General features: G+C 42.0%; 1 protein-coding gene across 3 annotated transcripts; it reads left to right on the forward strand.

Annotated features, from left to right (window-relative positions):
* Nucleotides 1-166: 166 nt before the first annotated feature.
* On the forward strand, nt 167-23640 carry LOC137199202 (G patch domain-containing protein 2-like). Of its 3 annotated transcripts, none has more exons than XM_067613331.1 (10): nt 174-1020; nt 2515-3195; nt 8477-8538; nt 9431-9589; nt 9892-9971; nt 10074-10138; nt 10250-10289; nt 10404-10495; nt 14500-14585; nt 20029-23640. In XM_067613331.1, exons 2-10 carry the CDS (start codon nt 2519-2521, stop codon nt 20202-20204), a joined length of 1437 nt encoding a protein of 478 aa, XP_067469432.1. In that variant the 5' UTR covers nt 174-1020; nt 2515-2518; the 3' UTR covers nt 20205-23640. The 3 variants fall into 3 exon arrangements, with proteins under 3 accessions (XP_067469431.1, XP_067469432.1, XP_067469430.1); XM_067613329.1 differs by having other exon boundaries at nt 175-1020; nt 2486-3195; XM_067613330.1 differs by lacking the exons at nt 10250-10289; nt 10404-10495 and having other exon boundaries at nt 167-1020; nt 2486-3195.
* Nucleotides 23641-24186: the final 546 nt, after the last annotated feature.

Here is a 24186-nt window from a genome sequence, read left to right on the forward strand (position 1 = left end):
ATATTTTTAAAGCTGATTCCAGTAATTTTAGACCCAGAGGGCTTTGAAACACCATTTAGACCTTCATGTTGGAAAATAAAACTTATATTATTTCTTTTTATTTTACACAAGTGGAATTTCATTAAAAACATCCTAGGCAGTTTCCTGGGAAGAACGATGTCATCTGGTACTAATTTAGTTTTAGGTTTTTTTCATAAACCATCAACCATTCAGCAAGATTGGGACAAGAGTTCACTGTCTGACACGAAGGAACCTCACAACACGAGCGCCAAACCAAGAGAATTGAAAAAGAACAAATACCTGACAAAATGTTTTTAGTATGTTCTCAAGACAAAAGACTCACATAAGAGACAACTGTTTTGTGACACTAGGTCAAAATGTAAATGAAAGGTTAGACATTATCATAATTATTGAGGAATAAAGGTTTTGAGGCTGTTATTTTAGTTAGAGGTTTAGGTTTATTTTTAGTTACAAGCAGTTTACAAGCGGTTTTTGGAGGAATTTCCTGTGAAAGAACTTCTCCATTGGAATAAAACTTGGAAAAAATCATTTAGAGACTATTTTTTTAAGGAAACGGTCGGGGGCCTTTGTCTGACTAATATTTCTAAAATCCTGGCTACAGAACTGGCAGTTTAAATAGTATAAAACTAACATGAATATTGGCTCTATACCGCAAGAAAATGTAGATATAAGTTTTTCCTAACTGTTTCCTAACTGAAATAAAACAATAATACACTACAACAGGATCACCAGAAACATTATAGAACATTTACGGTCATGCAGCTAATTGAAATAATAATAAACACCAGCAATTTATCAGCTCGTCATAGGAATGTTATGATAGTGAAAGTTAAATGTGTTAGCTGCGTGATAATAGACTCGTGTGTTGTCCTTATCTGCATAAACATGACGGTGATGTGGCACAGAGAGGCGGAGGGATCTCATTGGCTGGGCAGCGAGGGCGGAAGTGCGTCTGGTGTCCCAGCTGTGCTGAAAACAAAACAAGACAGGCTGCGACTGGTGAGTGCACAAAACACAATAGACTCTCTGCCTATTATTATCGCTCATAGCATTACAGTAGCTGTTTCGGCTCGTATATAACACGGTTTTCGCATGAATTGCTGTATCAAGGTGTATTTCGCTGACAGTTAACAGTAGAGAGATGTGTGACTGTCCTTGTGCTGAGCTCACGTGTGAGATGTTGTTATGTAACAGACTACAGAGCAGACAGCTCAGCTCAGCTCAGCTCAGCTCAGCCTGCCTCTGCTCTGCCACTGTGTTCATCCACTGATGTCCTACAGCTGCAGAAGTCGCTTTCTTAGCTGCTATGAAGACGCTGTGAGCGTTTTGTAGCTGCTGCTGATGTGTAGACGCTCAAACAAGCAGTCGTTTTCAGTAACGTTGCAATCAAACAAGGGAAGCTACACAGTGTCACAGTGTGGACGGTCCTCCACAATTTAACGCTGTTAGACTTCAAATAAAAATCACCAAACTAAAAAGAGAGAAAGCTGGTGTAAATCTGGTATATCTTGATGAATTTTGTGTAGTGGGGTACATGACAGGTGTATAGAGCAGTGGTTCTCGAAATAGGGCCTGGGGTCCTTGAGAGGGTTTCAGGGGGTCCCCAGTGGAAAGGGGAATAATTTGTTTTCACTATAATTCCATCCATAAGTAACACAATAACAGAATGTATGACTACTCTGGTCATAGGTTTCATACATTTTCTGTAATAAAACATCCAAAAGCAAAAATCTTATCAGACCCTGGGACAAAATCTTATTAAATGGGGGTCTGTAGTCTAATTTGTGTAAGTTTAGGGGTCCTTGATGAAGCCCGAGACAATAGAGGTGGGTGATATAGATAAAATGTAATGCTACATAATGATATCAATGGTTATGTAGTACATTTTCTGGAATTTCAAATGAGAAACCATATGTAGAGTAAACAACAACATTTAACTACTATTACACTTTTTGCTAATATATTAAAAACCCGAAGGATGAACAAGGTGATTTATCACATTGATGCCAAAAATCTTGCAAATCTATTATTTTGTTGTTATTAATTCTTGCAATAATATAGTACAGCCATGAATAGATATCATTGTGAAAATAGTATCTCAATATCTCTGCTGGTTGCCAAACATTTAGCATCTTATTGGTCAGAATGCCCAACCCTATAAAACAGCTGTTTATCAGGTAAAGATAAAGATGTCCCCAAGCAAAACTGTCACACAAGCAAACAGTATACCAAGTAAAGTAAGTATTTGTATAAAAATGATGATTTATTAAATAAATGTAAGTGGGAGTTATATTAGAGCCAGAATCTGGTGATCATCAGTGGAGCTGCATCTTTAGACATTTCTGTTTCTGTCATTGTTTTGTCACTGTACAGATCAAAAGATCTACTCTGCTTATACGTATTGCATTTTATTTTGATGTACCATCATCCACAGTGTTTAACTGTTTGTCTTCACATCACTCAGGTTTCCTCTGTTGCGTCTTTGGTTTCCAGCATCATGATGGATGAGCTGGTGCGGGACCTGGTGTCTGCACTGGAGCAGACCTCAGAGCAGAGTAAGCTGGGGGAGCTGTGGGAGGAAATGGTCCTGAATCCACTGCATCAACGCCGGCAGATCCGCCGACGCAGAGGCCGTAAGCGCCATCGCGAGTCCTCCCTCTACCCGCTGGAGCACAGACGCTGCTGGATTGAGGCCTCAGAGTCCAGCTTGGACGAGGCTTCTAAAAACTACAGGGGGAACGCTCGTTCAGCCTTCAGAGCCTCCGTGGCCTACTGCAGCGACTCTGACGATATGACTGCAACCAACCAGTGGCACTCCCTTATGAGAGGAGGCCCGACCAGGACTAGGCAGCCCTCCTGGCCAGAGTCTGACTCCTTCACTGAGAATAATCCGGGGCGGCCACTCAGGAGGCGGAGGAAGGTCAAACGTATGACCTCAGACGTCACGGTCAGGTTGCAGCGGAAGTTAAAGGTTTCTGGTGTGGATGGAAAACGAAGGCACAGGCCGTCCAGGATGCAGCATCTTTCTGGATCGAAGAATAGGTCTGGTGGTTGGGTGGGAGCAGACAGGCAGACTGAAGGAGCCAGGCTGATGGGAAAGGAGTGCTGGAAGAGTAAGATCACACTGGAGGCCAAGGAACACAGAGATGGTGGAGATGAGAACATGTCTGAGGGGTAATGTTATATTCACGGAAAGATATTTGCACACCGAAAATAGCATTTTCTTCTTTTTGTTTGAGTCAAACCTAACCTTTCATTCATTATATTACTGTTTCACAGTTAGGCCTTTAGGCAAAGATCCAGTCCACATCTGACATTTATTTAGTGTTCTATGAAAAGGTTTTTGGTTCACTGTTTGTGAAAATTAAGCAATTCCAGATTTCAAAATTTACAGCTTTGCAACAAGCCAAATGTTAACCCTGTCATTGTTTAAAGAGTCAAGATTAAAATCATTCTGAAAGATGTGCTCAAAACTCTAAAAGCCAATTTTACCCTTTAAATAGAAAGTTACTAAGGCAGTTAAACCTATAACATAAAAGTCATGGGCATAACTACTACAGTATCAGACAGAAGCAATTAAACAAGGCGACATTTAAGATGATCTATACTGCCTGTCTTCATCTAGCCAGTTGTCAATATTCAGTGTGTCCTCAACTAAACCAAAAAAAAAGTATCACAATCATGCCACTCCACTTTAAAGTATTGAGTTGACATTAAAAATGAATGATAGAGTCTCTTCATCCTCATCTCCTATAGCTGGTATGATCACCAGGGAGGGATCTTTGATAGTTATGCCTCCGGGCATCTGCCAGCTCATTATTTCTTTTCGAGAAATATTGTCACAAATAAACACGTGACTTGGTGAGGTATTGATTTGTTTTGAAATGAATTCCTGTCTTGGGCTGGGTAATTAAAGCTGTGCCTGTCCCAGTATCCCAGAGTGCACCCTCTTGTGTGCATTTTATTTAGCAAAACTAAATGTGGTGGTAACTGGCAGCAGCAGAGAGGGACGTAATGTTATTACAGTGAAGCAAAGACTAAATGGTGACAGGTTTTGTATCAAGGGCTGCAACTAATGATTATTTATAGTGTTTGTAGATTATTAAATTAATCATTTGGTCTTATAAATGTCAGCGTTTCCCTGAGTTAAAGTTAATGTCTTCACATGTCTTGATTTGTCCAACTAACAGTCCAAGACCCAACACATGGCAAGTTTATTTGTATAGTAACTCTTTACAATAAGGCAATTCAGTTCATAAGTGCTTTACATAAGACATACAAAGTAATACAATGATATAAAACAGTGAAAAGCTTCAAATCCACACATTTGAGAAGCTGAAATCAGCAAATGTTTTCAGAAATCAGCAAAAAAAAATCGAGGATTTATCAATCATTAAAATAGTTGCCGATTAATTTTCTGACAATTTATTTACTAATTGTTTCAGTTCTACTAGTGTGTATCATTATCAGATAATATTATTATGGTGTATCAAAACTTTTAAGGGTGAAGTGTTGAGTGTTTATTTTTCAGAATGTATAAATTGTGTTTTGGCCGTAAATACCTCACATGATCCCCGTGTATAATGAGCTGATAAATAGTTGGATATTATGCTGGTTAGATGTGTTTCATTATAAAATTGCTTATTGCTACATTGGTAACATAATTTTTAAGCCTTGCAGTTCCCCATGCTCCTGTACAGTGCATTTGCCTTGATGATCTCATTATCTGTTGATCATATATATTATAAAAAAAACCCCACATGAGACAGACATTTGTGGTAACCGGTAATGGGACAGACAGAAGGCTTTACATCTTCTGGTTTAATTTGTGCTGACCTCCCTAGCCCCTAAACGGTACTTGTTTTCTTACTTTATGGAAAAATCAATAGCCGTCCTGACAGAAAACAGCTCCGGAGAAGAAATAAATGGGAACACCATAGCACGCTGTCAATCATTTCTCACTTACACAACGCCAACGCTCTTGATTGCTGCTCAGTAGACTGCCACACTGTACTGAAGGCTGAACAATCTAATGGTTAAGCCCTGGCGGAGGCAAAGGATATGAAAAAATGGCAGCAGTGATGAGTGGTTGACAGTGGTACAACAGCAATATTTATAATCCGAGAGTGTACGGTCCACTTGATGTCAGACACAGATGCCATTGTGAAAATGTCTTTTGAAGCACTCAGATTTCTTTGGTCTCCGTTCATTCCATTAACCTTTTTCATATGGAGTGTCTGGTCTCTTAAAACGTGCCTCTCCTCAAGGTCACTCCTCTTATGTGCATACTGAGCAGAGCTTTGCCTTCAGCCACCCAAGTGCAAGCAGAGCAGATGTTGGCAGCTCCAGTTGGACTCCACATCCTTGATTAGGCCCGGCCCAGCCTGCTGGCAGTGAGGCCACCTGGCACCCAGGCTGGCCCAGCAAGCAGGCCTCACCTGTGGGTAGACGGCATCCCGGGCTCAGCCTCTGTCTCCTGCTGTGTGCTGCTACTGGTGACGTTGACTTCCAACCCCCGCCGCCATGGGAAAACAACTCCATTGTGCTTGCTTTTCTCAGCTTTATCATGCTGTAATTTATATTTTGAAAACTCAATGAGGAGTTTTTGTGAAAGCTGTGCGCCATTTGCCGAAGTTAATTTTCATAAATCTCTGAGACTAATCCAATTACTGCAGCTCAGGGAGGGTGGGATAACCTTATAATCAGACACCCATGGAAGAGGGCATGGATTTGGGTTGGGGCGGCTTGTTTGAAGAGCCCACAGATCCATTGTTATCAGCGCTTTGCCCCCCTCTGTCTCTGCCTCTTCTTTATTCCTCTGCAGAATGAGCCTGGGCTCAATAAATGGCGGCTAGCCTGTAATCTCTGTGCAAACTGGTCTGCCTCTCCCAGGAGCTGAGGATTATATCCTAATGATTAGTGCTCATCTGGATACTGTGTTTTGCTTCACCTCTTTGGCTTGTGTAGAGACAATAGGACCATTGGGGGAGTTAAGTTCAGCACCAGAACACTGAAATGCAGTTTTTGTTTTTGCCCTTGCCTTTGACTCACCATGGACATATGGTGTTTTATCTAATTAAGACGTATTTGTTTTTATGGAACCTAATCCGCAATAGAATATCTTATTTTTGAACTGGGGGACGTGCTGTTTTGCGCGAGGCTCTGCTCGCTGCAGTCTAAGCAAACACTGGAATGATGTCCTTTGACTTCTGTGTGAGACATCGACCAAGTTTGTCAGCTTTTCTTGCCAAAGGTCACTGCTGAAGAAAGAAGAGGTGTTTCTGTTGGTCCCAAGAAAAATGGGCGTCTCAATTATTCATGGCATTAATTAGGCAGTACTTAATGGAAACGGTCTCACATTGGCCCTGTGCTGCTCCAAGCAACATCACATTACACCTTTAATACGGATAAATACTTAATGGGTGTCTCTAATTAATTGTTTATACCTGTGATTCTTTTTCAAACTTTGCACAAAATCCCTCCAATAAGAGGCAAACACATTTTTCAACAAGTAAATGGAGGAAGACATCGCGCTGCTGGAAACAGTTAAAAGTCAGCACCTCATCAAAAAAAGAAACCACAAAGTGCTGTGTGCATCCCCGGCCTTTCTGGTGCAACACAAACACTTCCATCTTTCAAAGGGAGAAAGGTTGTTGAATGAAGCATAAAACCAAAATGGTAGTAATTGCTTATTGTAGAGCTTGTGTCCTCTACTGATGATGGAGCGTTGTGTGCTCCAGATGCCAACCGATGTGTCCAGAAGTGGGGTGCAGCTGAGCAGAGGCCTGGGGAATCAGTCTGGAGAGGTTGGGAAGGGCTGAAGGGGTGTAGGACGGGGGTGGAGGGGACGGTCCAGGAATGCTTGGCTAGGCCAGACATCTTCCAGATTCCCCGGAGAGGCCTGCTCCCTCTCACATCTGCTTCTTGTGGATGCGAGGGGAGATGATGCAGGACCATCTGGCCAGGAAGATGTGCAGGCTGGACGGACGTTTTTCTGATCCTGCCGTCACTGGCAGGCGTCTGCAATATGGCAAAGCACCGTATCAGCGCATATCTGACCCTCCAGCCTCTGGTGTGAGCAAGGTCAGCAATGACAAACAGGAAGCAAAATGCAAGCAATGAAGAACGTCAGGCTCCCTCTCTTTCATAAAGGAGTTTGAATGGCAGGCAAAGGATGAGCCTGGTGTTAATATATATTGTGTTATAGTCAACAAATGTCATGAAAAGACCAATACTTTAAGACATCCCTAACCTCCCTGTGGCAGCCTACTGAAGACGTATCTTTAAAAATGGGTCACAAATATATATTTTAATGAAAAAAAGGCTAAGTAATTTCCTTAAATAGCTGAATACTGCAGTTGTTAGGAATTGTTACTCAAACAGGAGTAAATAGTGCATTTGTTGGGAACTATTTTCTCATGCAGATTAATACACATCAGTGAGTATTTATGGCAGTATGTAGGACTGACTCAAATAAACTGCAGTGCTCGTGTTCATAATGAAGGAACATCTCACCCACATGTGCAACAATGTCCTTTAAGTTAACTGGCTTTTATGAAATATACTGCAAGTATTTATGTAGCTAGTTGAATATATCTGCATGTTACGTTTCTTTAAAGTAAGCAATGACAGCTGTGTGACAACTTGGTTTACTTTTAGAAAGAAAAATCTTGAAAAATGTTTTTTGAACTCTTGTTCCTTCCTATCCTCCACCCCCCCTTCCATGACCTTGGAGTGTCTGGAGGTCGAGTCCAAGTTGGCTGAGGTGTGAAATGCACAGAGAAACCTGATGTGGTCTGGGGTAGCAGAGGGGGCACAGAGGGTGTGGTGGGAACCTAACGGGGGTTGCCTGGGGGTGTGGAGAGGAGCAGCAACGGAGCAGTCTAGGCAGTGTGCAGTCACAGACCCACACAACAGATGTTGGCCAGTTGTTGTGTGTGGAAGCAGCACGTCTGTGGGTCGCTCTGTGTGTGGGGCACACCCAGAGGGAGGGGTGGGCAGGGGGAATGTGTTTCGCTCTCCTGTCATCCTCCACAACGCAGGCCAGATTAGATTGGAGCTGACAGCGGAGGATATTCAATTAGATTGTGCATGTCACTCAGTGGCTTCGATCAGAGTCTCTCCTCATGCCTTTGTGTTTGCTATCGCAACAAGGGAGAACACAGCACGCTCTGTCTTTTTGTGTCATTTCCATTTATGTCGACCTCTAGCTCCGGACTTCTTCATTATTTTTATCGGTGAATGTTACATGTTAAATATTGACATTACAGTGGCATGTACATTTTTGATTCACATTGTTCACTTTTCAGATCCTATAACATTGTCTGACCTAAGAACCCATAAGGTTTGAGATTACAAATCAGAACATCGTTCCTCATCCCTAAAATGTCATTGATATTAAAGAAACAGGTCAGTGGCAATAATTCACGTGATATTTTTCCTCTTTTCTTTGCAGTGAAACCAGCAGTACATGCAGCAGTGACCCCGGCCTTTTCACCAATGATGAGGGGAGGCAAGGTATTAAAAAACAAATATTTTAACATACAGAGCAGCAGCTTCTTCACTTACTGTAATTAAAAATAGTAAACAGTTGATTTGATTTTGAGTGTCTGCAGCTAACAGAAGAACCATTCTCAATCGTGTAAAGAAAAATGAGGCAAGTTGTCACCATTGGACAATACCCTGCTCAACTCTGAGGGAATGCTGGGGCTAGAGAGGGAGGTTTCGATACAATGGGCTGGTTGCTGGGCACCCAGGCGACTCTAATAAGACGTTGTCATGTCGTGTTAATGAGCGCTGAAGCCTTTGCTAATCTCATTAGCCGTGGTGGGGCCAGACGGCCTCTGATTTAACAGTTGTCACTACACCTTGACTGTGAGAGGCATGGTTCCTGCGTGCGCTTCGCTGACTGACAGGTCTGAGAAGGGAGTTCGGTGTCTGGGGATTAGACTGGTGTTGTCTAGTTGTCTATTAGGGTGTCGTCAAAGGAAAGATTTTGCCTAAAATGAAAATTCAGTCATTTTTGACACACACACACATCAGCAAGAAGTTTGTAGGACCACCAAACACACTTAGCTCCTGCAGTTTCATCTCAGCCTTTGACCATCTAAAATGTATAAATATAATGTTAATCAAACGTATCCAAATTGCTCATGTAGCATTATCCAAGTGTTTTGTAGCCATTTAATTATTTACCTCCCATTTCTAACATTATTCTGGTTAACTTTCCGTGTTTTTGGTCGTCCCACAGACTGGAGGCAAGTTTATAATTGGTTAAGTGCAGCACAGTAGCACAATTTTAAATGTAACATTTTTAGAAAAGCATGTTTTGGCAGAAACTGCTGGAAATTTGCTGGCTGCAGCAATGACATGCTCACCAATGCAATATCTTCCCTTTCCTTTTACGTAGGTGATGACGAGCAGAGTGACTGGTTCTTTGAGGGGGACTGTGGAGTCGGGTCAGGCGTGGCCAGCCTGCTGCCCAGCTGGGACTCAGACAATCAGCTCTCCCTCGAGGATAACCGCCCATCGCCTACCTTCCTGCAACCCGCACGACCCTCTCAGAGAGGTTGTGGCTGATGATTTAGTGTTTCTGACTTCCGTCTTATCAACAGCGGGCTTGGAGAGACTAGTGCCTGCTTTTTTTTTATCCTGTAGAACAGACTATTGTAATGATCCTCTCAGGTCTTTCTTAGAACACTGTTCAAATTGCTGCCGCCAGATGTTTGATTTTCTGCATAAAACCTGCTACAGTATATACTTTAAATAAAGTTTTACTTGTCTTTTTCCTGCATCTTTCTTAAGCAATAATAATCATTTTGACCATTTTTCAACACAGGAAGATAAATGTCATGTTTTGTACTGTTGCAGGGTATCATTCACATCTTAAACGCCTGCCTGGCACCGCTGCCTGCTGCATCAGGAAGGATAGGAGGAGGCCTCCCAGCAAGGTTAAAGCAAACTGGCACCTTCCTGTTCAGTAGACTTACAATTACTGAAAACCAGTTTTTATGTTCGTTTCTTACTGTGCATCTTTGATTTGTGTTTTACAGGGTAACCGCATGCCAGTGTTTGTAGAGAGACTGAGACACTTTTCTCAAGATCCTTACCAGAGAGAGTAAGATGTTTCAAACTCTTTTCTTACAAAACTCAATTATCTTGAATTAGGTGCATCTGCTCCCATCATCTTTTTGAATCCAGTGATTATACTTTTATAATCTCCTTTTAGCTTTTGGCTTCCTTCTGTTGGAAAACGAGACCGAAGCCAGGTATGTCACATTAAACATTTCTTTCCAAGCTTTATTATCTTTTTGGCCCCACTTTGTTCAGACTGTACTTGTGAGTCTCAAAATCTAAATGTTATTGATACTTTCAATTTTCAGTGGAACCCTTTGTGCCAATTACCCGTGTGTCCCATTGACATGGTGTCAGAGAGCTCCCGTCTCAGATGTTCCTCCTCTGTCTGCAGAAACAGGTAGTTGATGCCACGTTAACTAACGCAACCTCTCAAGGGCCTATCGGAGACACAATTCAGTCTTTGCCATTAAAGCTCAATATATTGATGGACAAGTCTATGGTCGGCTCATTTAAATGAATCAGTTAGAGAGCATAGGTCGCTGTTAACTAGAGTAATCCATGTTAAGGTGATGCCTCAGAGACTGTGTGTGTCTGTGTGTGGGCAGATACATTCAGTGGGTTGATTGTTGTTGTTCTTCTCTATCAAAATGAGATTAAGCTGTGGAGGAAGGAAACACACACTTGAGTTCAAGCCATGTTTAAAAAACTAAAATATTCAAAGTCATTTAAATCTTTATGTTATACTTGATGTATTCTTTTCAATGATTTAGTACACACACATATGCATAAATACATGTCCCCACATTCATCCAAATGGCAATCCTGGCCTAAAGTCTAAACTGAACTGACAATAGACAGCTGCAGAAGTAACACTTGGATGCAGCAACACTTCAATTCAATAGTTTTCAAGGTCAGTGTTCCCAAACAGAGAAATACGATGTGTGGACATAGTTCTAATGCAGATTTAAATTCCGGCATTTCTGGGACTGCACAAAAACATTTTAAAATCCAAAAGATGTTTGTCAAAGCATCGCATGGCTCCCAGTCATCCCCGGAACTGTTGGATCTGCGTGGGGGACTGTTGAGAAGCCGAGCAGCCCCCTTTGGCCTCAAGACTGTGGGACTCCTCGCTGCATTGTTCCCACTCTGCCTATTTATGATGCATTCTTAATTTTTGTTTCACACACACTCACTTTTTCCACCCTCTCTCTTGGGTTATTTCACAGAGCGCTCCGGCGCTCCTTGATGAGGGGCAAAAACACGACTGCTATGAAAAGCCCCCGACTTCTTAGGGCTTTCTTTTCTAAACTGGCCCTTTCTTCTCCACCTGAAAGGTTCCTTCAGATTCCAGTTTGAGGCATTGTGAATACTAATTTCTCTCTATTAAAAAGCCCTCATATCCATGCCATGCTCTCATTTGAATGGCGGACTCAGGGGAGACCTCTTAATTCCTTTATAGTGGGATTCAAGACCCTTCACTTCAAAAAGTATAAATCATACTCCCAAATGAACGAGGGAGAGAGGGGGGATTGACGAGTGGGGCTTCTGATGTGTCCCGTTGGACGGGCACGAGCTGAATCTATCTCCCCAAGCTGCTCAAATCCACTCTCTAGTGAGATGGCTCCTCTGTCCTTGTGACCCAGCTCCGCAAACATGGCGCCCGTTTACTTCCTTTCACTTCATCCGAAACTCACACGCAAACACAACAACAATTCTCGCACTGCATGACAGTGATGAGCGATACTATAATTGCTGATACCTGCTCTTAACAAACTTTAAACGGTCTACTCTTGATTTCACTTCACTCTATTTTCATGTTTTTTGAACATCATATGATCGATTTCTAGCCCCGAGCTCCCATACATCTGACTTTTCTTTGTATTCAAACACCCTTGAGAGAAAAGTGTTTTCTCTGTGGGCAGAGTGTAAGCATTAATCTTGTACCGCGGCCAGGTTGAAATGATACTGTATTAATAAAAGCTGTCATCTCCCGTTTGCTGCGAGTTGACGCCGACAATCAGATATTTGATGTTAAGTGATAAAGGCTGTATGAGGTTGCATGCTGTTTATCCTGGTCTCGGAGCGTGAACAGGCGCGATGCTTTGTGGGATTTGGCTGTAATGCTCGGGGCCGGTGGCCACGTTAAAATGCATAACCGCCTCCCACCTGAGCGAGGCAGCAGCAGCTTTTATCTATTGACTTATTTATTTCTAAATGACACTTGCGCTGTGAGATAAATCATAGTCTTACGCCACTCCCTTCCCAGTTTTCATTTTAATTGTGAGATCTTGGTGTCAGCAGTTAGTATATTGGTGTGAGTGGCCTATTGATTATTGATTTGGAGCTATTGATTATGTTCCCTGGAGACCCTAATCCTTTCTGATTCATTTGAATACCTCTATTAATCTTGAGATCCTGCTCACACCTGAAGCGCCATGTACCCTAATGAAAATAGATAGCCATTTTGTAACTGCTGTACCTCACTCCTCTTTTGATTTATTATTTTTAATTGATATATTTGCTTTTGGATGTGGGCGCCAAAATTACAATTGACCCTGTGTCAGTGCTGTTTTACTCTGTACCCTAAGGGACCACACTGCGTTTAAAAGTGTCTCATATGACCTGAAAAAATCTATCTTGGAGACTTTTTCTTCAGTGTCCTTGTGTCTTTGATAGGATTTAGCTGTTGTTGGCCATCTTCATTACATATTACTTGTTTTTTCTCCCCTCATTGCCTCTAAGTCAATCTTTGTTTTCTCATCACGGTTTCAGTATATTTAGGGACAAAACAACTGGCCAACATCTGTCATGCTGATAAAAATGATGAAGTAACAGATGTTAAATAATAAAAACAGTGTTGTGCGTTTTTTTACCAGTTCTTTCAGTTTTACACCGAGCCATGTAACATGCTTATAAAACGCCTTTGGGTTCTGCTCTGAGATGAATGGCGGTGTTTTGCCTTGGTTAATGAGCCAGCTGATGGTATTCTCATGTTTGATTAGCATTGTGCTGAGTGTCTCGGTGGGCTCCCGGCGGCCCTGGAGCGGCTCTGCCTCTCAGCTCTCAGCAGCAGGGGAGGGCCCTCACCTCCCTCCAGGCTGCAGGGGCCCTGGAGTGCCTCGGCCTCGGTGTAATGAGGGAAGAGATGGAGGGATGGACCTCCACACATTAAGACCAAATGCATCAGGGTATTACTTTTAATACCGCAGGCGTGCCTCGTGAAATAATGCGACAACGTTTAAACGGGGATCGATTTTGGAATTAAAAAGTTAGTTTGCAAAGATTTACTGTAGGGAGTTCAATGCCTGAGCTCTTTATCAGTGGCGCAAATGGCTGGTTATGTGCTGTCCGACAGAGGTACGATTGAGGGATCGATAGGCGCGTGATTTACTAACTGGAGTACAGGTAATCAATAAGTATAAAAGTAAATGAAATATGCATTACTGGGATTTTATTAGAGAGGGGTAGCAGGGAGAGAATAACGGTCAGGCCATTTATTTTTATATCTATTGATTATACAACATAGAGACTTCGCTCAAAGCGTGCCCCGCACAGCTCTCGACACCCCGTGCCTGCACACCCGTCATGTGATTTATGGGTGTGGAGGTCATGGAACACGCTGCCTGTTAAAAGGCTGCCCTGACGGGGCCTTATTGTAGCACGTGTCTGTTAGGGTTGTGAGCTTTATGTAGCCTTCAGCCCTCGATGAGCCGAGCTGGTTAACAAGGAGCTCTACTTTTGGATGCTGCTCTGTTGTTTTGCAATCTGTCATTAATTCCATTTTTACAGGTCATGTTTATTGGCATTTTCAAACAGCACGCCATATTCTTCTTTAAATTCTCTCTAGGATACAGTGTAGTTGTGTATAAGATAAAGCATAATGCATTTTTGCCTGTCATTTCATCCTACTGGAGCTACCTCACACCTCCTGTACACAAACATACACGCTGCACCTATCACATCAGCTGCCCCCCCCCCTTCTTCCCAGTGATGGAACGGACCTTGACCTTAACTTTACATCTCAGAAGTCATGGCTATTAAGCTGGCGGGGGGGCTTTTCCTATTTCAGTGCTCCTGACATATGACACAGGAGGCATAGAGCAGGTGTAATTTGTTTATGTGAACTCTGCAATGACTCAGCCACATGCACCCCAGCACCTCTCCTCATTGAATATTCTCTCTGGTGAAAACGCAGATTAATGAAGAAAAATTAATATGTGGTAAAACATGCACCTTACCGAGGCTCAATGTAAACTGCAGTATTTGCAGCTGTGCGGCGCTCGCGTTTATCGATTTCTTTTATATTTTTTTTTTTACAAGAGTACATGTGGATTGTGGGTGGGAGCTGCATCATCGTATTTGTGAGTAACGTTTGCTTGGGTCTGTATATGTGTCCCCCAGGCAGACTAACGTCACTCCAGGACTGTTACGCACAGGAGACATCAGGAGGAGGAGGAAAACAGAAGCTGTGTCCATCACAACATCAGGTAATATCCTCCACATATACCTATATATATATATGAATCTCTTGCCTCACTTACATTATTATTGGAGGTGTTATGTTGTTACAAAGTTTGCATTTCTCAAAGGAAGAGCTGAATGTATCTTTAAGGAGGTGTTAAAATTTGTCTTTCATTTTTGTAATTACAGAAGAACTTACAGAATTCTTACTAGTTAAGATCAGAGTGAAGTGCACAGTCAGACTTGGTATCTATCTTACATTTGGAGCTTTCTGTGTAAAGCAGAAGAAGAGAAGTGTGATGTGGAGTTCACCCTATTGGAGGAGGCACTGAGCAGCAGCCGCTGTGTGTGTTTGAACCAGTGGAGCTGCCTTTTTTCATTAGACTGATGGCTCGGGGCCTTGTGTCTTTGCTGGATTGAAATCTGAATTGGTTTGTCCACCTTTTCTTCTGCGTCCCCTCTCCGTGCTCCACTACTGCAGCTGCTGTTTGTCATTTAAATAACAAATGCTGGTGGTTCGCTGATTTAGTGAGGGGTGCAGGCCTCCGATGTATATTAATATTGCCGCACAGTGCACTGTACCAGGGTCCATCATTCATTTGGATAAAAGAGGTGGAATTTAAAAACAGCCAATGCTTTACTTGGATACAGATTGCATCCATTTATTGCACTGAGTGATGGAACGGCCGGCAACTCTGTCCTTCACCTCCCCAGCGCTGAACCACTTCCCATAAAAGTAAAAAAGGATTCACCCCTGCCCCTTAAGGACCCCTCATATTCAACATGCGGAACAAGGGGCATCCCTCAGTTTCTCAACAGTTTACAGACCCACAGTCTGCTGTAAAAGACATAAGACGAAGAAGTTTGTTAAAATCTTAAAACATGAAAGCTGATTCATTCATTTTCCTCAAATGAAATAACTCATCAGTGTAATCTGTGCAAATAAAATATTTAAAATAAATACAGAATATTTTAATGTTTAATTTAATGTAGATACTACAAATTAAATCCTTTATTGTGTGTGTTGTGGAGTGAGTGACCAAAAGATGATCTGTTTCCTAAATTGCATAGAAGTGCAAGAGTGTTCCTGATTGGTTCATCCCCCTTCAGCCCTGTTCAGAGTGTTTTCCTGGTTCTTGAGTCTAGTGCCCCCTGTCCACCGTGATTTATCATGCATCCCATGTCATCCAATGTCAGTTTCTGCAGCTGCAACTGCTCTGTATAAATCTTTACTTTGGCAGCCTGCTGCACCATGTCTCTTCTCAGTAATCTCGCCAGCGCCAGGAGATGCACATTCACTCTGACAAGCTCTCACACTCGGTGTGTGTACAAATTTTGGTTTGTTGCCATTCTGATACAAATGTGTACAGAGACAAAAATCACAGTCAGTGATTTGTTGAGTGGAGTTGTTTCCTGGTAAACATCTTGTTTGCATGGAAAGATTGTTGACTGCATTTAGTAGAAAGAACACGCGGCTCCCGGTGTTGCTCTCACTGAACACGACAGCCAAGTCTTTGTTTGAGTTGGCCAGAGGAAGTGGATTGTTGTATGTGTTAGTGGTTGATTTGAAACTCTGTAATCAGGAGTGAAAATGGTCTGCGGCTGGAGGCGCCTTCCAGGGCTCCATGGGGAATTACTGAGGCGGTACCCAGCTGTTGCTTTGTCTTCTTTCTTTACCCTTTTAGCACTTCTACAGCAGTGCTGAAGCTGGTTGTGGGAAAAAAAAAACAACAACTTATCAAGCCAGGTATCTGTTTGGATTAGATGACCACTCCATTTCTCAGCCTTAAATTGTCCATTTTCTACTTTCTCACCACCAGCAATCCAGCAATCCAACAACTCCCTTTCAGATATAGAACAAAGCATGCCAGCTTTCTGCTATATCTCACCTGATATCATTAAAATTCAGGTATCAGATTAATTAATTTGAGTGTTGTCTATGGTTTGTACAATTTCCAAGAATATCAATATTTGTACTCTGGAAAATATCACCATGCTGCCCAGTGGCCAAGAATGACAATGAATCTACACACTGCACATTTTTTGGAGAATTATTTGTGCAGCAGAGATGAATCAGTAAGTGTAAAGATCCTGATGGATTTTAATAGCCTTGGCTGGCCTCACACACAGACTAATTAATTATTGCAATGTTACTCCTCCCCTGCTGTCTCCTGTAATGCCCTTCATCTTTATCTGTGTAAAAGGATGACGGTAATAAACCCAAACGTGAACTTATTCAGTGTGCTAAATTTTGGGGGAGAGTTATGGAGTAAATAGGTTGGATTGAAGTCAGTTTGATTGTTATTGAATGTTATCTCTACGTGTTGGAAAGTACCACATGTGGGTGCCCATGTTGAGGCCAGCCCCTTGGTCAGCCCTGCCGCCTCTCCCTTTCCTCTCTGTCTTCATGTGTCTCCTTGCCTGAGCAAGACGGCTGCGTGACAGATCACCTGCGTCGGAGGCCCGCCGTGTTCCTGCCCGGCGGTCCGGCCCCCTCTCATTAATGCCCAGGCTGGTGCGAGGGCCGTATGGCAGCACAAGACAAATAACGCTACCACTCAGCCATCACTTCTGCTGACAGAAATGCAGCCCACCGCACTATTTCGCCCTCTCCGGCTCCACTCCGCACCCTGCTCGCGTCCTTCAAAAAAAAAAAAAAAAAAAAAAAAAAAAAACCCATTTCCTCCATCTCCACCTGCACCTGCCTGCGCTGCTCCACCAAACTTCCATGGTGGTTTTAGCTGTTGCTGGAGGCTGAGCTCAACACTGAAACCTACACAAGTTGACTTACTTAACCCGCTGCCTTTGTAACCATTCTAATTGTTTTCTGTTTGGCTTATTTTTTTTTGTGGAGACAGATTTTGTTTTTAGTAGCGCAGTCTGTCGGGTGCGGCGCTCTTGACTCGCTTATGTGCAAACCTTCTCACCAGGAGGTCTGATTTGAATGTCCTGTTTTTTCAACTTGTGGAGAGAGCGTTGTGTGTATATGTGTGTGTGTGTGTGTGAGACGGAGAGAGAGAGAGAGAGAGAGAGAGAGAAGGAGAGAGAGAAACACAAAGGCTAATTATTAAAGAGCTATTCAGCCCTGTTCATTTAAGTGTGGGAATCAGCAGGCCCATTACTGTCAATGTGTAATTAGCTGATTAATAAACAGGGGGAAGGGGAGTGCTCCAGGAAGGCCTGTAATGATTGTTTTTAGAGAGCATCACATGAGAGCTTATTAAGATGGTAAGATGGTTCCATTCAACCTCCCATTATCACCCACAATAAATGCATGTACTGTAATTCCCACTTTGACAGAAAACCTTTGCGTTTAATGTCTTCATTGACCTTGATGTAAAACTTGTTGAGGGTAGGTGCAGGTATTCAGGAAAAACGAAACAGTCTTTTATTTAAGCAGCTGATTATTTGCTTTCATCGTTTTTTAATTCTCTTGAAAGCCCATAAATATGCAAATATACATTTTAATGGGTTGTTGTATGTGAATGCTATGTTATTTATCGACAACCTACATACTGAGTGGTGTACATTTACTTAAGCACTCAATTTCCTGCCACTTTATACTTCCACTGCACTACATTTCAGAAGGAAATATAGCACCTTTTACTGCACTATATTTAATTGACAGCTACAGTTACTAGTTACCTTTCAGGTTAAGATTTTAAATTAAAAACATATGATAATCTTAAAATACAGGACATTATTAAAGATTAAACCAGTGGTTCCAGACCTGTTTGGCTTGTGATCCCTTACTAGTTGAGGCCCCTTGTCACATTTCAGATGTCTGTGAGTTGTTAGCAGTTCCACCAAAGAGACATTTCCCATCTAAACGTCTCAGATGGTTTCATTTAAAAAATCGTCAGAGGCCCAAAGAAATTAAATTATCCAATATTTCATACAAAAAAAGCAAAGATTAGAGAAAAAACTAAAAAGTGAATGTAAATGTGTGGAGCGGAACTTTGTTTTTTTCTTCTTGCCTTCCTAGATTAATCATCTAACGACCCCTCGGATTTATTCAAGATTCCAAGACTGTTCCGCTTGGCTGGGAACTACTGGACTAAACTACCAAACTATATATAAAGTAGTTAAAAACCACTGCAAGGATGCATCAGTCATAACAATGCCATAATGTAATATATAATTATATATAATCTGAAGAATGAGTGCTATATACTAATCCTACTTATACTGAAGTAGGATTTTGAATTTAATGGAGTTTACTTTAATGGAGTATTTTTACATTGTTGTATTGGAACTTTAATATAAGTAAAAGATTAGAGTACATCTTCCACCACTGCATATAATAGGCTAAACATGAGCCAGTCATTAGCAGGAATAATGTGACTTTACTTAAACTAGTGTAGCCTTAATTTGTATTGTAATATTAAAAATATGTACGTAAATGTCTGTTTTCTTACAACAAAAAAAAGCTTATCCTGAATGTGACCTTGACCCAGGATTCGAGCTAGTATCTGGTATGGCACGTGCATGTTAACACACCCACTGACTAATGTTCCCAGCCACTTCTGTGTATCTGTCAAATATGAAATCCCCTGAATTTTGATCCAGGGCTTTGACTATGTTTAACTCAAGTGTTTTGGTTGAACCTCAGCAACGGTTAGTCATCATTCCCTCAAGAAATATTAATCAATTATCTTGCCCGCCGGATCAGTTTGGGGAAGAAGTCATCTGGAAAGAGGCACAAGCAGATATAATGGGAACGAGCAAAAGCACATGCCAGCGAATGCTGTAATGCCTAATCCTTTGAGACAGCCCAGAGCCACAATGTCACTTCTAGTTCCCTTGTCCTCTGCTCTGGGACTGCTTCGCAAATGTCTTGTGTGACCGCCGCTAACTTTTTTGGGGGGAGATCAGGAAAGATTTATTTATCAACGTGGAGTAGGAAAGCAGGAAAGCATGTTAGGGAGCACAATTGTTTTAGAGTTCCTCTGTCTTCTGAGAAAATTGGCCCCGGTTCTCTTTCAGATATTTCCCTTCACTCGCAGAGACAAAAAGCTTTAAAGGTGAGCGAGATCAAGAGAAAGAGGATCTTTAAAAAGGAAGGTAGTCAGTGAGATGTGAAGGTGTGATGAATGGAGTTAAAAACATACAGCTTCTTACACAGCATAACTGGAGGGGGGAAGTTAAGCCATAGGAGCAGCACAGATTGGCCTTTTAATAACCATGTCCACAAGTCATATGGGGCCAAATTGGATTTGGCTCACTTGACCAAAACCTCATTAATACTTAACCTATTAGGAGAGGATTGCTTCAAAGTTTTATTTCAATATACCTAAAACATAAAGCGATCCAAGAGTCGTGGACTAAATTTAATTTTTATTCGAGAGGCTGCCCATTGAAACAGTCTAGGAAAATGTGATTTGTGTGTGTATCTTTTACTGTTTGTTCTCTTTGTTGTGTTACATGTCCAGAATATGATATATGCTTTCTTTTTTTTTTTGTCTGCAGCTAGCAACCCATTTCATAAGGATCACCAGAAAGAAGAGGCACAGGGAGCCAGCAGCACCTCAACCCTAGAGGCTGTGGCGGCTTCGGGAGCACCGAGTGCAGCGGGTTCACGGTCTTCTACTTCTGCGAAGCCTGAGAGTTTATCTTTCTCCCAGGGGGACCATGAGGACACTTGAACGCAGGATAAGCACGCCCAAGCCTGGAAGAACATAACAAAGGGAAAGCCAGAAAATAAAAACGCTAAAAGTCTTGCTGCACAAACTTTATGATGGGAAAAAATACAAAGCACATCATTACTCCTCAAATCAGCATGTTACTGCTAGATCCAGTCTTTCTAGGTAGTATATTAAGCATGACAAATGTTAATGCAATCAAGCCTTGTTAAACCCTCCGCCATCTCCTCAAGTAAGAAGGCAGCTTCAAGAGGCTCCTCGTGTGACTCAAGACTCTGCGGCTCCTCCTGTTTCTACGCACAGTCTCCAGGCCACCTGCTACCACTCAATCCAACAATTATGTCCACTGTAGCAGCGCAGCGTTTGTCAGCAGGGACACTGGGAGAGGATGGTCAGTCGAGGCTGGGTGGCCGAGGGGGGAGTCTGCTCTACTTTATGCTAGTCAACAATGGCTGTGCTGCAGCATGTACAGTCGCTAGCTCAGAGACAGGAGAGCATCAGAATGTTTAGCTACCACATGCTGCTACAGGGTTCAGAGAGGCGACCACCGCTAGAGAGCCACACAAAGTACAGGCCTCCTATTAGCATGGATTTGAAAAGCTACAGTTTTTACAAGGGTGCTCATTAGCACAACACAGAGGGAGGGCTGCCTCTGTTCTCTTCAGCTTACCTTCCATATTCAAATTTCCCCAAACGTATTTATGTTCAAGGCCAGCTGCAAATCTCTTTGAACAAACTGTTTTTGCAGCAGTGGTGGGTAAGTTGCACCAGGAACTGTGCAGAGAGCGAACGAGAGCCAGCAGAGAGGAGTTGGAGGAGCTCTCGGAGACAGGAGAGGAGAGTCGTACACGGTATTTTCACCTACCCTTGGGGTATACATTTCCCCAGCTCCCTCGGCATCAGATGCATTATAAGATCAATGGCAGTGTACAGTGAGATGAAACACAGCAGTTCTCGCCAAGCTGATAAACAAGAACTATTTTCAGAAAAATGTATTTTTATATAGGAGTCAAGTGATGTACATTGTGCTTGACCTGAACCATGTGGGTGATAACTGTTGTAGTCTTTCAAAACATGAACAAACACTCACTGCACCTTTTCAAATCTTGAAAGGGTATTTGACAGTGAAATGTTGACTTGACTTTAGACAAAAGAGTGAATTTGGTTGTGTGCGAAAGTTATTAAAAAAAAAAATCTGAAATCCTCCCAAACAGCAAAAGGAAACAGGTATGCACTTTCTGTAATGACTACAAGATACCTTTTTAGTGAAATGAACCAGATTATCAGTCACATATCACATGTCTTTTCAGACACTTTAAAGCCTTATTTAAGAGAATAGTCGCATTTAGTAGAATGAGATTTGCCAATTAACGTGAGTTATACGTCTGCAATAATCTGTCTGAGAAGGCTTTATGTGATCATGTTGGCCAGGGATGACATTTATAAATGCTGTGTGTGCACACTCGTCTAAATGGATGCCTCACACAAGACATCCTGCCACAGGAATCAGTCAAAGTGTTGAGGCTGAGACACCCCCTCCCACCCCTTTGACTATTCTGCTGCTGCAGCTTTACCAGGGAGTCCAGTGGCCAGCCAGCAACCAGTCTTTCAGAGTTACACCACGCCAGGAATACACACCTGATTGAGAATTGAGAATAGCACAGGTTGAGGTTCGTAATTAGAAAAAAAGAGGCTTTTGATAAATACCTTGATGGCTGCTTCAAGACATGCCTCTGAACACGTTGACAAGTATCGACTGTGTAGTGTTTTAAGGAGAGCTTCTGGCTGTTGCCTTATCCGTCAGTCTGTGTTTTGGTGCCAAGGCATTGACAACAGAGGAAGACGCATCAATTCACATACAGTTTCATTAGTAGCAGGAAGGGAATACCTCACCTCCCTCCATGGTAATTAGCAGTCACCATAATGACATCTTAGCCAAACCGTATGCCCCAAAATAAATTTCCAATGGCCAGGAAGTGGGGGAATGGCTTCCGTGCAGCCAGTCAATTGCCCTGTTACAGTTAAGGAATTCAGCAGGCTGGTACCACTCATATTTCATCCCAGGTAAAGATTACCTGTCAGGCCCATGGGAGATGTATTGATCTGTTTTCCTTTTTCCGCCAGCAATCACCTGACAAAGGCACCTAGGAGGCGAGTGAATGAGTGATGCCTGGTCTGTCTGCTCCACCGTGGTGGCTCCTAGTGTCCACTGATGGGTGGAGGGGTGATGAGAAAGAGGCGAGATAATGCAGTCATAAACTCTGTTTGAACCTCCTCTGTATGCATGCAGGGCAGCCTCTTTGTCCCCCGGGTCACAGGTCAGCGGGGAATTTGCCTTTTTTTTGGCTCCTTTCTTGTCAGCGGCGTTTGTTCTGCTATGTAGTGCATAGTGATGATAGAAACACATGCAAAAGAAGCTCTCTGGTTCCTGCTGACAAATGCATGTTGCGAGTCACAGTAGTTCAACTCACTTTGGATTTCAAAAGTGATCTGGTTTGATGTGGGCACCCTACTCACAATGAAATCCAACCTTGTGTGGTCTCAGGGTTTCCTGTGACTGTCAGAGTGGTGATGCTGTAGTAGCAATGATCAATAACTTTTACATTATCTCATGTTTTCTTGGCAGCTAAAAGTATTTATATATTTGCCTTGTTCATTGAAATGTCAGCGTTGATATTATCCATCAAGCCATGCATTTAAAGTGATTGCACTGTATAAAATGTGTAGTATTTATGATGTGATGCATAATTATAGGTCCATTAATTGAGGATTTAGGTCCGAGGACATTAAATTCATAAATTCAATTTCATGATAGATAGCATGGTAGATATGTCTCTCTAATTTTTTACTATCGTATTTTTTAATTTCATGTACAAGGATTTAATATCAGGGAGATATATCCCTGATATCAGGGCTCTTAGGCAGCTATCCACATTTGATACGTAGTACAAATAGCATCTTATCTCATAGGCTGTTATCTTTATATTTAATAGTAGTGAAGGCATGCCTAATTGCTTTGCAAATGATCTAAAGAGGATCACTCCTCGCTCAGAAAGCCTGCACAGTGTCACTAAATGTTAGTGAGACATTACAATGGTAAAATTTAATCAAACCTGCTGTGCAGCGTTTATACAGTAGTTCTGTTCCTCTGTTCTTTGTGATCATTACATATTTCATAAAAAAAAATACATGTATGGACGAGGTGGACATGTTTGATTAGACTGCTCCAGATAAGAAGCTGTGGTAGGTCTGTTAAAAATGTCATTTGTGTATGTTCAAAAGGATTTTTGGGATTTTTAAAGAGGATGTATGTCTTGCCTATATGTCATAGATGTTATAATCATTGTTGTATGTCATGAGTATTTATAGAAAAATGTGCAGTATCTATTTATTCCAAATGCTGAATTTGTGTGCAATAAATGAGTTTTGGTGATCTTGACTTTGGTGTGAAGGTTATATGTAAATGTTTACTGACTTGTATGTATTCACATAATGGTAAACTTTTTTATTTGAAGATTTTTTAGGGTATTTTGCCTTTTGTGTTTCATAGTATTAGAGAGACAGGAAACAGTGGGACGGAGGGGTTAGCACTCAACCACCATGGCGCCTTTGAGCTAAATGCCAACATCAGCATGATATCGTGCTCACAATGACAATGCTAACCTGGTGTTTAGCAGGTGTCATTTTTACCATTTTCACTATCGTAGCTTAGCGTGTTAACATGCTAACATTTGCTTATTGGCACTACAAAGTACAGCGGAGGCAGATGTGAATGTCATTACTTTTGTAGGTATTTGGTCATAATGTATTGGAAAAACTGAAATTTTGACCTGATGATGACCCTAAATAAAAAATTAAGGGATCATCAAAGTTATTACAATTAATCCTGAGGGACAAAGTTTATGGCTATCTATCTAATAGTTGTCGGGATAGACCTCATGGTTGCGCTAAAAAAAGTCAGGGGATCACCAAAGTCTCTTCATCA

This window comes from Thunnus thynnus, chromosome 16 (assembly GCF_963924715.1).
Source record: "Thunnus thynnus chromosome 16, fThuThy2.1, whole genome shotgun sequence".
NCBI lineage: Eukaryota > Metazoa > Chordata > Actinopteri > Scombriformes > Scombridae > Thunnus > Thunnus thynnus.